Source organism: Colletotrichum abscissum (genome assembly GCF_030869225.1).
Source record: "Colletotrichum abscissum strain IMI 504890 chromosome Unknown Scaffold_3.1, whole genome shotgun sequence".
NCBI classification, from domain to species: domain Eukaryota; kingdom Fungi; phylum Ascomycota; class Sordariomycetes; order Glomerellales; family Glomerellaceae; genus Colletotrichum; species Colletotrichum abscissum.
Window position 1 is genome coordinate 1,520,234 of NW_026850209.1, and position 12,340 is coordinate 1,532,573.

General features: G+C 46.8%; 2 protein-coding genes across 2 annotated transcripts; both read left to right on the forward strand.

Moving 5' to 3' along the window:
- Positions 1-5,093: 5,093 nt before the first annotated feature.
- CABS01_01829 (uncharacterized protein) lies at positions 5,094-5,582 on the forward strand (the record flags this gene model as incomplete). The annotated part of the gene is made up of 1 exon (XM_060535208.1): positions 5,094-5,582. The coding sequence occupies one exon, from the start codon at positions 5,094-5,096 to the stop codon at positions 5,580-5,582; it is 489 nt and encodes a 162-aa protein (XP_060398397.1).
- Positions 5,583-6,147: 565 nt separating this feature from the next.
- On the forward strand, positions 6,148-11,643 carry CABS01_01830 (uncharacterized protein; the record flags this gene model as incomplete). Its single annotated transcript, XM_060535209.1, has 3 exons — positions 6,148-9,867; positions 9,921-11,547; positions 11,600-11,643. 3 exons carry the CDS (start codon positions 6,148-6,150, stop codon positions 11,641-11,643), a joined length of 5,391 nt encoding a protein of 1,796 aa, XP_060398398.1.
- Positions 11,644-12,340: the final 697 nt, after the last annotated feature.

Consider the following 12,340-nt stretch of genomic DNA (forward strand, 5'->3'; position numbering starts at 1 on the left):
TCGAGACTATTTTCTCGTGGCGCCGACGATGAGACCCTTGTCTAGTGGATGATCGGTATCCTCCCGTCGCCCAGCCAAAAAAGAGGTTGAACCCACTTGGCTTTGGTTTAGCACTTCAAGACGGGAAACATCACTCTTGGAAACAGGCGCCCGAGCCAGCCCACGCAAGTCCCACCTCTGGTGTGCTGTGGGGGCCCGGTTTCCAGGGGATCCCGTTTGAGCACAGGTGGATAGAGGTGACAGAAGTGGGAAAAGCCCGTCCCGATGGCGTCTGGCGTCTATTTGCAAATTGCATTTGTGAGGTGATCAGAGAGAGGGGAGGTTGGGAGAGGGAAGAAATGCTTGTCAAACCTTGTTTTCGTACGAAAGGGATAATAGAGAAAAGACGGAAAGTTGGTCTCTTTGTGGCAAAGGAAGATTGTAAGACTATCTATCTATATGGGTCGAGGGGCTGGGAGTGACCGGGGTGGGTGAGAGTGTTTCGGAGCGATAGACAAGGTTATGGCAAAGGCATCGAGATATCGAAGTGACCCCGGCCGGTATGATGGATATCTGAACACAGTGAACAGTATCCTCATGTCGAGATACCCATAGGAATGGAATGGGTAGGAAGTCGACAAAGACAATGGCCAAAGGGGAACCGTTTCGGACACGCAGGGTCAAGGCAAGGACAGGTTCCAACGCTGAGCAAACGGCTGCGCGGGACGACATAACGGCGGTGAGGAATCGGACCTCTAACAATGCAGCGTTTGACCGAGTTCAAACAGCTAGAAGAGCAGACGTGACATGGGGGCCGAGATGTGTGGTGCATTCTATCCCGCTGAGTGGTTCCAGCCCCGTTGCAACAGAAGGACTGCACATGAGCCACGAGGGCACTGTAGTCTGGACAGACAACACCAGGTATTCCTACGTTAACCACTCAGTTGTCTTCACCTGCGAGTACTGTGAGAGGAGGGATGTGAAGATGTAAGGCACATTTGGTTACCTCGACAGCTCGACCACATTCGAAGTTGAGAAGCGTGCAGGACGCTCTGCAGGCCTGCAGGGACCCGATTTCCCACACGCCCCAGGCCTGCGGCGGCAATTGGCCCGTCGCCTCATGCTTCTGGTGCCTCTTAAGCTCCTTTCGGGAAGCGAGCGAGGGACAACTCATCAACCATCTCCACCCTGTCACGGCATCACACTTGGTGGACGGACCAATCTCTTTCTCAATCTGATGCTTTTCTCGATTCTCACGTCAACTTTTGTGGCCATGGACAGTTGAGACGAGGAGGGGAGGGACTGGACAGAAGATTGCCAGTGTGTCCGGTTGCTTGCTGCGGCCCAAGTAAGTGTGGAAAGGTACTCCGTAAGGTAAGGTAGGTACGAATACACCTACTATATACCGTAGAAACTCACGCCGTTCGAACTTGCGTTAGCCCGTGCTAACCCTACTAGCGTTCCCTACCTAGCCCTTTTAGGAAGTTAGATTTCGTGATTATTTAGCGGCGCTATACCTAATATAAAAAGTAATAAAGGGTTATTTTTTTATTTTTTATTTTTTTTTAATTACTTATTTATTATTACTTATTACTTATTACTTATTACTTATTATTTATTACTACTTATTAACTATATTTCTATTTATTTTTATTATCCATATCCTTTTATAAATTATATTACTAAATCTATTACTAATTATATTATTAATTATACTATTAATTATACTATTAATTATACTTTTATTATAGACCTTATAATACTTTTATAACGGGCCCTCGCTAAAAAGAGCTTAAATACTATAAAAAAGCTAGAGCTAATTATATTTTTAATAACTAAGCGTTACGGGCTAGCTCCTATTCTTATTAAAAACTAAAAATATATACTACGAAGTAGCCTAGTTAAGCGCCGCTATTATTACTATACTTACTAAATTAAAATCGACTTTTTAATATTTATAAAATATTATTACATAAAGAAGCTTAATAAAAAAGTAATTAACTTATTAAGGCTATACTAAAGTAAGACCGAGCTCCTAGGAATTTATAAACGTTTTATATATTAAAAAGCTATAAATTAATTTAAAATCCCTCGAAGTACGGTTATTACTTAGTATTAAAACTATAATTTTATTATTATTTAATCCTCTAATTATACTTATTACTTATAGTAACTTAAGCTTAAAATAGCTCTTTATACCTTTTTTTATTAATAATATAATAAAGGGAAGCTCGTTATTATTAATTAGTTTAAAAAGAACGCTAAGCGGATTTTTATTTAATAAAATCTAAGTAATAAATATATTTTTACTTTTTTTTTTAGTTAGTTCCGTAGCTTTTAAAATTATATAAAAATTACTTAACGTTAACTTATTAAATAAGTATTAAAACTACTTATAGAATATTATAAAGTTATTAATAGCTTTTTTTTTATTTAACGAGTTAATTAAATAAGCTTAGTTAAAGTAAAGTAGTTAAACCTCGGAAATTTATTTAGAAATTTAACCTACTAATTTCCTAACTTATAAATTCTTAACCTCGACGAGACCTTAGTTCTATTTAAATACCTTAACGGCTATATATATAATAATATTAGGGCTAAAACCGTAGTTAATAAAAGTAACCGTAATAACTAAAATAAATAATAAGCTATACTTATACTCTATATATTTATTAATAGTATATAATAAATTAAACCGAAAATTATTTTTTATAATAAGCTTATAAAAAAAAGAGGTTAATTATAAAAAAAAGAGGGCTAATTATATACTAAAAAAGTAATAATTAAATTTAATAAAACTATTTATAATAATAAGTACTTATTTAAATAATAAATTAAAAAGGAATTAGTAATACTAATTAAGAATAACGAGTACTTTTTAGTTATAAACGTCGCTACTTTTTATAAAATAGATTCTATCCTTACGTAATTACGTTAGTATAATATTATACCCTACTTTATTTTATTAAAAACTACTTCCCTTTTCTAACCTCTTAATACTATAATTAATAAACCCTTTAAATAGTAATTTTTAAAAATAACTAACGCTTATATACTTAATAAAAAAAAAGTAGTTAGTTAGTAAAAAGAGCTTAAGTAGGAGACTAATATAAAAAAGATAATAATTATTCAAATAGTTATTATAATAATTACGTAATTAGTTAATAAAAAGGGCTTAATAATTAACTAAGCCTTTTTATAATATAGAATATTTATTTAGCCCGATAATAACTAAGTTAATAAGATCTAAATTAAAAACGTACTAGCCGAGGCTATTAATTATATTAAGTAAGAATTATATAATATAAAAGCTTATATTAAATAAGAGACGCTATAAGAGGAGATTTTAAATTATATTATTTAGAATAACGGGTTAGAATATATTTTTATAATAGAGGACGTTCGTAATAATATTAATAAGTAGTATATTAACTTAATAATTTAATTACTTAGTAATTAAGCTATTAAAAATAAGGGTAGGTTAGAAGCTAAGAGCTACTTATATATAGCTTTTAATTAACCTTTTTACTTATTTTTATTAATTTAATATAAAAAGCCTAAATCTATCGAGTTTATTAAAATAATTATTAAATTAAATTAATTATAAGTCTAGTCTCGATAATAAGCTCTTATTAATCCGATTATTTAAAATATTAGCTTATACTAAAATTACGTAGCGGTTATATTTATTTAAATTAGGTAGTATTACGGTTCTACTAAACCGCTAGTAGGGTTAGCATGGGCTAATGTAAGTTCGAACGGCGTGAGTTTCTACGGTAGATGGTTGTCACGGTGGTGTTGGCTGTTGCCATCCCTCGTCCCAGCCCAAAGACCCAAAACCCGGCCCAGCCCAGCCGCTCCCGCGATCACGTTGCCGTCATCCTCGGCGCTACGTGTGTACATACCTTGGGCGTAGATAATTGCAGTGGCCCGCTTGTACCGAGTAAACAGAATAGGTGCAGCACAGGTCGCAGAGGGTCAGCTTGGACGGGAAGGATATCCCAGGCAGAGCCCGACGAAGCGTTCCCCCCTCTCGACCGCACTTCCCTGTCCGTTTGGGCTGGCCTGTGTGCCTGTGTGCCTGTTGTGTGCTTCTCTCTGTGCGTGCTGATTCCAGGTTGTCTGTTAGTCTTGCGGCCTGCCTGCATCATCCAAGATTGTTAGGTCGCCTGTCCATCGCCTGTCGCCTCTATCTGCTTACCCCCCCCCCCCCGGCTTGCCTCTTTCTAAGATACCTCTAAGTACCTTGTTATTAAAGAAAGTTAATTCTTTCTAAGTCATAAGTATAAGAATATAGTTTTAATAAAATAGTATAGTACCTATTTAGTACTTAAATTAAAATATTTTTTTAAGCTCGCTATAAGAGAAAAATAATTATATTACTAACTACTTATTATTAAAGTTTATAATTAATACTATAGCTTTAATTATAATAGCTTTATTTATAATAAATAAAAAGTTTAATTATAAGTCCTTTAAAAGCCTCTTTTTAAAAGCTATAAAAGCTTTTAAGTTAAGTTAAAATGCTTATTAAAATATTAATAACTAAACTAACTTTATAATAACGGCTTTAATAAAGAAATTAAGAGATAAATTAAGAAATAATATTAAAATCTTTATTAATATTAAGTACAATTTATAAAAAGTAGTAACGTAATTATAAAGTATTAGTAATATATTTTACGTTAAAAAGACTATTATTAATACTAACGAAACGGATAGGGCCGTATTAATATAGTACCTTAGCTTTTTTTTATAACTCGAGGATTATAGTTTTAAATAGTATTAAAAGTTTATTAAAAAGCTCTCTTAAGTACTCTAATATATCTATTACTATTTTTATAATAATAAGACTCCTAGTACCTATATATAAGTATAAGCTATTTATTTTTAAATAGTAATATTAATTTATTAATAAGCTATCGAAATTACGATTTTAGTAATCCCTTAATAAGAGAGAGGGTAAAATAGAAGAAAGGATAGGTAAGAAAAGGGTTAAAGTTAAATAGTACGGAATTCGAGGGCAGGGTAGCGTCTATATATACTGCGGCAATCCTCTAGTAATGCAAAACGATGGAGTTAAACAGTGTTCCAAGATACCTCATGAAGTATGGATGGATACCTTACTTATCTGCTCTTTACTGTACCTTTGCTCAGCTACTATCGTTCCCGCCCGTTTGCTATATTCGACATCGCTTCCAATATCCTTCTCTTCGCTGCACCCGATATCACTCACTAGAGTCTCTACTTGTCCCTTGCCTCGAACCAACACACTCCTTTGTTTCGATTCGTTTCGCCGATACCTATTTCTCCTCCACGACGACAAAAGAGTTGCCCAAAGACAAGAAAAAGTCAACTACGGCGCTACACGGATAGAAATTAAGGCCAGAGACAGGCCGGTAGACCCCTGGAAGCTTACCTGCCTCTCTTGTTCAGCTACCAAGAAAGATCCGCAAACTGGGGCAAAAACATCGCCGGGGAAAAAACAACACCCAAGCAACGGCCTGACCCCCCAGCCACCCCAGTTTGCGAACCTCACACCTTCGCCTCACCCCTCCACTCTCACCACTTGGCCTTCCCTCCTTTGCGCCATCCAATTCTGAGCTCCTTCTTCTCACTCAGCCGTCCCTCGACGTTAATCCGCAATTTCAAACTAACATCGTTGCTTTTTTTATTTTCGGGTCCTATTTGCGCACTGCGTTGTTTGTGGCATAAGCGGCCACAGGTCTCTCTGTGTCTTTTTCCTTCCTTCTTTGGGGGATATTCCGTTCGCTGCCTTTCGCAGACATCGCCGAACCGCAACGGCTTTCTCTCTCTCTCTCTCTCTATCCCAGTGTCTCGCTCGCAGCCAGGTGTGAAAGCTCCTTCAGATACAGCTTGTTCGCCCAGCCCGCCCAGTTTTTTTTTACACCCTCCCCGCAGCAACGAAGTGCTCCTCATGTCTTGACGGCGACTGCACCCACAACAAATCCTTGCCCACCTTGGACGACAGCCGGCAAATCCACCCACCCTCTCCTCTCCTCACCTCTTCTCTTCTCCTTCTTTCCTCGATCGAGGGAAAGGACGAGATCCAAAATAGAGGTGTGAGCCGCTGATCGAGGCACTCATCATCCGCGCCCGCGCATCAACAGCCCCTCCGTCGCCGAGGCCTTTGAGCATCGCACCACAATGGGTGTTGACTCGAATAAGCCTCCTCCACTCCCTGCCCCGACCGAAACCGACTCCGTCACCCCCACCGAGCTGGCGACCGATGTGTCCAGGCCAAACGACGAAGCTTCCCACTACTCTCTGCCCGACGACGGCACACCTGTCACCATCAAAACCCGCGGCCACAGGGCCAATCGTTCTCAGACGTCCCTCCTCATTGAGTATTTCGAGGGTGGCAAGCCTGGCCCCGAGGGAACAGTCGAACGCAAACCCAGCGTCCGCGTGCGCCTGACCCCGTCCAAGAAGCACCGCGGTGACCATATCCAAATCACCGAGACCAAGGGCAACACCCGCAAGGCCTCGTTGACCCGCCGTGTGCCTCTGCCGTCCACCACAGCAACCTCCTCGCACCTCGACGTTGAAGCTCTCGAGGGCGAGGACGCCGACAGCATGCGGTCCTACGCCTCCGCTACGGAGGAGTCTAATGTCTCGAGAAACCCAATCGACATTGAAATTGACCACCGCGGCGGACGGCGTCGTCGGCCGGCGAGTCCATTGATTCCCGATGCTGATGCTCAGTCTTCATACCTGGCTCCCAACATGTCCGACATCTCGGCAATCCCCCAAGACAGCTTTCTCGATGGCTCTGGCTCAACAGTATTAACAAAGAACTCCGAAAGACGCAGTAAGAGCACGTCGCGGGGCAATGAGCTGGCGGCCGGCGTCACAGGCGCATTGGCTGGCGCCGCGATAGCTGATCATGCAAAGAGCAGTAGGAGCAAAAGACACAGCGGCGAAAGAAAGGTGTCGGGGGAAAGATCCTCAAGAGACAAAGATCGCAAGCACCGTTCGAGCAAGAGTCGGACAAGCAGTGTCAGCGAGAAGCAATCGGAAGGAACGCGATCACCCCGACGACGTTCCAGTCGGGGCCATGTTGACTCTGTTTTATCTGGGGCAGATTCCAGTCTTTTATCATCCAGCATTTCTCCCAGCCACCGTTCCTACGACCAAAGCTCGGTCCGCTCCGGAGCTTCCAAATCGTCCATCAATAACCCGAAACTACTCGAAACGGTAGAAGATGCCATTCGTCGACTTATTCTGCCAGAATTGAGCGCATTGAAGAGAGAGCAGAGCAAGCGCGAAAGCCGCCGCAGCTCCATCACATCAACAGGAACAGGGACGTCTCTATCTCGCGAGGAACTGGGGGTAGACCGACGCAAATCCGCCGATAAGCGCAGCGAAGCCGGTCGCGACAGCCGGCATCGAGAACGCAGAGACCGGGAAGCTCGCCACGACTATGTTGACTCTCCCCGAAGCGTTGCAGGCGAATCGGTGGAAGAATCATCCATTGTCTCCATTGACGATACCCCACGGCGGAGTGATGGCGCGCTCAAGGCCGCCGTTGGAGGTGCAGCAGCAGCTGGGCTTGCCGCTGCCGCAATGAACGCAGCATCGCCGTCATCGGAGGATAGAAGGCAGCGGAGGCGCCGGCGTGCTGATGGTTCAGCTCGAAGCAGAAGTGTAGGTCGCGAGAAGTACGACGAAGAGTTCCACGAGGAAGAGGTTCCCGCGCCGCCAATGCCGTTAATGAGCGAGATCAATCCCTCCGAAATGACGCGAACCTCAATTCTTTCGGCTGATACCGATCGTCCCCATTCCGCCATGGAGGAGAGAGCCTCTGTCCAGGAGGTTGCCCGGGGCAACGCCTCCCTTGGCTCCTCGCCAACGCCAACGCAAGCAGCACCAATGACCAATTTGCAACAGACTCTAGGCACGAAGCACGCCAATATCTCTCACGGGGATTTGAGAGAACTGTCTCGGTCACGAACCGGAGATTTCTTGGAGCAGAGCGAGGTTTCGGAGTTCAGCCAAAGTCCTTCGTCACAAATCCGCGATGAATACGACGACTACGACGATCGAAGCCGTGTCACGGAGAGCGAAGGCGACTATGTGGACTCTGGCGATTACGACTACTACAACACGCAAGATGTGCCGCCTCCATTGAAATATGTCCCTTACCAGCCAGAGAGACGTGGGTTGAGCCCAATTTACAGTGTGTCCGGCTACACGGAGGCTGGTAGCGAAACGGCTGCCCAGCGTGACTCGAGGATGTCGCATGGGACCGCTTCGCCAACCAAGTCTCAAGCGTCTCACACTGATCTGAGAGCCCTTTCTCCGGCGTCAGTACCAAGTAATGTGATGAGTCGGGGCTTCGATGAGCAGTCTGTGGATGATCGTAGCGTCCGAAGTGGACAAGACTACCGCAACAGCCAGTACACGGAGGGCAGCGAGATCGCAACTTCTACCGGACAGGCTGTGCGTGGTATTGCTGCGAATCCCAACATTATTCATGTTCCAAACGGTGTCGAGTCCAACGTAGCTTCACTCGTGGACGGCTCCATGCTTGAGTCTCAACTTACCACGGGCTCTGGATACGACTACAGGGACTCCCAAGTATCGTACGGTAACGAGTCCAATGTTTCCTATGGACCGGAATCCTACGTGTCATACGCCAAAGACTCCAATGTCTCCTACGATGACCAGTCCAACATTCAGCCCCGGTCGCGCGACGTCAGCCCAGAAAAGAGATCTGTCGCTGACCAGCGGGAGTTCTTCGAGCAACGTGAGCGCGAGAGCAGTCGCACGCCTACTTCGAGCCGCCAGAGCCACCGATCAAGAGAGTTTGCTGGAGAGTACGACCTGGACGAGTATGGTAGAAAGGTTGCTCCTGCTAGGTACAGAAACTCCCCTTCTACGTCTACACGGCACTCGCCTACTGCCTCCGAAAAGGCAATTGCCGCTGGTGCGGTTGGCGCAGCAGCTGCTGCTCTCAAGGCCGCCAAAGACAAGACGAAGCAACCGACAGTGGAGGAGGTCGACGAGGAACATGCTGAAGAATGGGTTCCCGAGGGAGTCACAAGAAACAAGTCCTTTAAACAGCGAGCGATGGAAGGCCGGGAGCCAGCAAACACCCCGGCACACAGCGTCGACCGTCTCGACCTCGAGGACAAGCCCAAGATGGGTGCTAGTGCCATGCCGACATTTGACGACCCGATGCCTGAGGTCGGATATGTGGACGACGATGCGCTGACCAATCCGTCATTGGTCCGCGAGCCGCTCGGCGGCAGCGACCACAACGATGGGGACCACTGGCCCGGCGATATCACCCCTCGCCAAGGCACGCCTCGCCAGAGCGACTATGACCAGTCTTACGAGGAGTACAACTCGGAGAAGCACAGCCCGCGCGGCCACGGTGGTTATGGGATGGCCGCTGCCGGTGCCGCCATGGGAGCCGCCGCCGGCGCAGCCATGGCTCACCACCGACAAGCCAGTGGAGAGCATGAGGACGAGTGGCGACGCACATCGGCTGAGCGAAAGCGCGATACTGTCATTACGAATCCCTATGATGGCGCGAGCCCCGTCGATCATCCCGACCTGCTCGGTGGCAGAGGATTCGAAGATTATGCTGCTGGGTACCACGCCAACAGTCCGGGTGGGCACAAGAACCTGGATGAGGGTTACATTTCTCAAGGTCCCATCCACTCGCCCAATATGCAGCCCACCAGCAAGGCCATGATGCCCTTTGGCGATATGAATGCAGAAGACCCCTTCTTCGCACCTCAGCACTCACGACACCTGAGCGGTCTTTCCCAGGGCATGAACTCGCCGCTGTACGATGCCGCCACTGGCAACGGTATCGACAGGATCGAATCCAAGGACATTATTGCCTTGATGCAACATGTGAGTATCCCGTTATTGTGGACATGAAAAGAAAATGGCTAACAAATTCTCAGCTCATGGTCCGCGATGCTCAACGGAGCGCTCGTGACACGGAGATTCTCGTCACGCTGGTCCGCTCTGCGGCTGAAATGCGCAACTCTTTTGATGACCTTAAGAAACTTCTTGCCAACACCGAGGACGTCATCATCAAGGAGGTCCAGGAGAACACTGACGAGACGGTCAAGAACGCCGTCGCTGGCTCCCGTGCTTACCCTGGCAGCCTTCCTCGTTCTGTCAAGGGCTACAGCGCTGCATCTCAGAACAGCACTCTCGATGAGACCGCCAAGAAGAGCAACTTCTTCCGCAAGGCGCTCAAGGGCCTCAGCAACAAGGGCGCCAACGATCTCAGCAGGATCGAGGACATGCTCATGCAGCTACTGGGCGAGGTCGACACACTCAAAGCACAGACTATAAGACCCGGCATGGTTAGCGGCCGGCCATCTTACGAGAACCTCACCCCGGAGATGCAGTACGAGCAGGATCGCGGCTACGAGCCCGAAGGCCAGGCTGGCACCTCTACCACTAGCCAGGGCAGCCACTCTGGGATGTCATCCTTTGCCCAATCTCGCGGGCCTTCCAAGATGGCCTACGAACCAAACCGCATCAGCACCGTTCACGAAGACAATGAGGAGGAGTATATCTCCCAGAACAACTACCATGAGCCTCAAGGTATGCTTACACCGACTCGGGAGTTCTCTCGTGGCGGTTCTGTGCCCTTGGGCACTCCTCCTCAACCCATGGCCGCTCAGAACGCATCGTTGAGCAATGACAACACTCCCAAAACGGACAAGGGCAAAAAGCATAAGAGGGGGTCATCGAGCTGGTTCCCCAAGATTTCTCGGTGGTCCGAGTCGACGGCTACAAGCGTAAGCAAGGCTTTCCGGGGCAGCGGCTCTAGCAAGAAGGAACACGAAGACGAGTTCCTGCAACATCCTCCATCCCGATCTGGATCCGATCTACGATACGACGACCGGTACCAGAACGAGTTTGGCGGCAGTGACCAACTGCACTCTGGATTCTCGCAGCAGGATCTTGCAGCTCCTCAGCCCCCGCACCTGGATCCTCCTGCCACCTACATGACCCCTGAAGACCCCAAGTACAAGGCGCACCGTAATTCGGTCAATCTCCAACACCCCCAGCCTCGTCAAGGACAGACTGAGAGGTTCAAGGCTGCCCTCGAAAGCCAAGCATACGACTACGACACGCCTATGTCTCCCAGATCTGCAGACTGGGCCGGCTCAGCCACCAGCTTGCACCGCTTCCCCCCAAATGCCAATAGCTATAGCAATGGCTCCCCCGCGACAGGTGGCGACTACTACACGTCCTCCTCCCCAGCTGGCCCACCCAGGCCGCCTAAGGAGCCCATGGATGAGATGACCCACACGCCCGCCAAGAAGCGAATCTCCAACTTGGCCTTGAAGAGCAGCCCTCTTCCCTACAACAGTGTTGAGAGCGGTTACGGCACTGGCCCTGGCACACACGCCGCCAGCACTAGCAACTACACCGGCAGCCCTAAGCCGGAGAACCGCAATCTCAGCGGTGCTCGTGGCATGCCTGCGCGTAGGCCTTCCGGGCCGCGAGCCATGACCCCCAAGAGTGCGGAGGAGGAAGCCGCCAGAGAAGAGCGACGTCGCAAGAGAGGTAAGCACATTACATTTACAGTAATTGAGCCGCAAGCTGACTGACTATCTAGACACCTTTGGCACAGTCGCTAGCAATGAGACCGATACCTTCTAGACAAAATGATTCCTCGCCACAGAGAATCGTTTGTGCATACAACACACAAAATAAGCACTACTACATGAGTTGATGCTACTGGATAGCTTGAACACATGATCAGCTATAATCATTGAACATATTGGATGCAGATTCTCCCATCTGCTATAGAGATGCAGCGGCAACCAACCAAAAAAGGGGGGCAAGTTGTACAGCCGCAGGGAGGAAGCGGAAGGGGACGACGGAGGTGGATTTGGTTCGCTACTCAACCTAACGACGACATGACACGCAATTGATGGCTTTTGCGTTTTAGCGATGTTTTCGAGGTGGAGGAGGAGGGGGGAAGGGAACGACAGCACAGCATGACCTCAGTTGGCCATGTTGCGTTGAGGACAGTGCCGAAGGAAGAAAGGCATGGAATAGGTTTGGAACGCGCGACAAAGTTGGTTGATACCACATTCTCGATATTGGGCTGCTGTGTTTTTTTCTTCGAGAGCAGCCGTGACGCATGGCAGATACCATTAGGGGTTTTTGACTGTAATAGTAGTCGTGGATAATGGAACCTCTACTTCGCCCTGACGATTTATGACCAAATGTGAAGATTGTGTTCCCAGATGAAGGGGATAGTGAAATTGAATGAGGTGAATCTTGCTTTGTTGATGGTTGAAGTACAATGTTGGCACCGAATATGACTGGTGTATTTTATGGGAGGAAACTT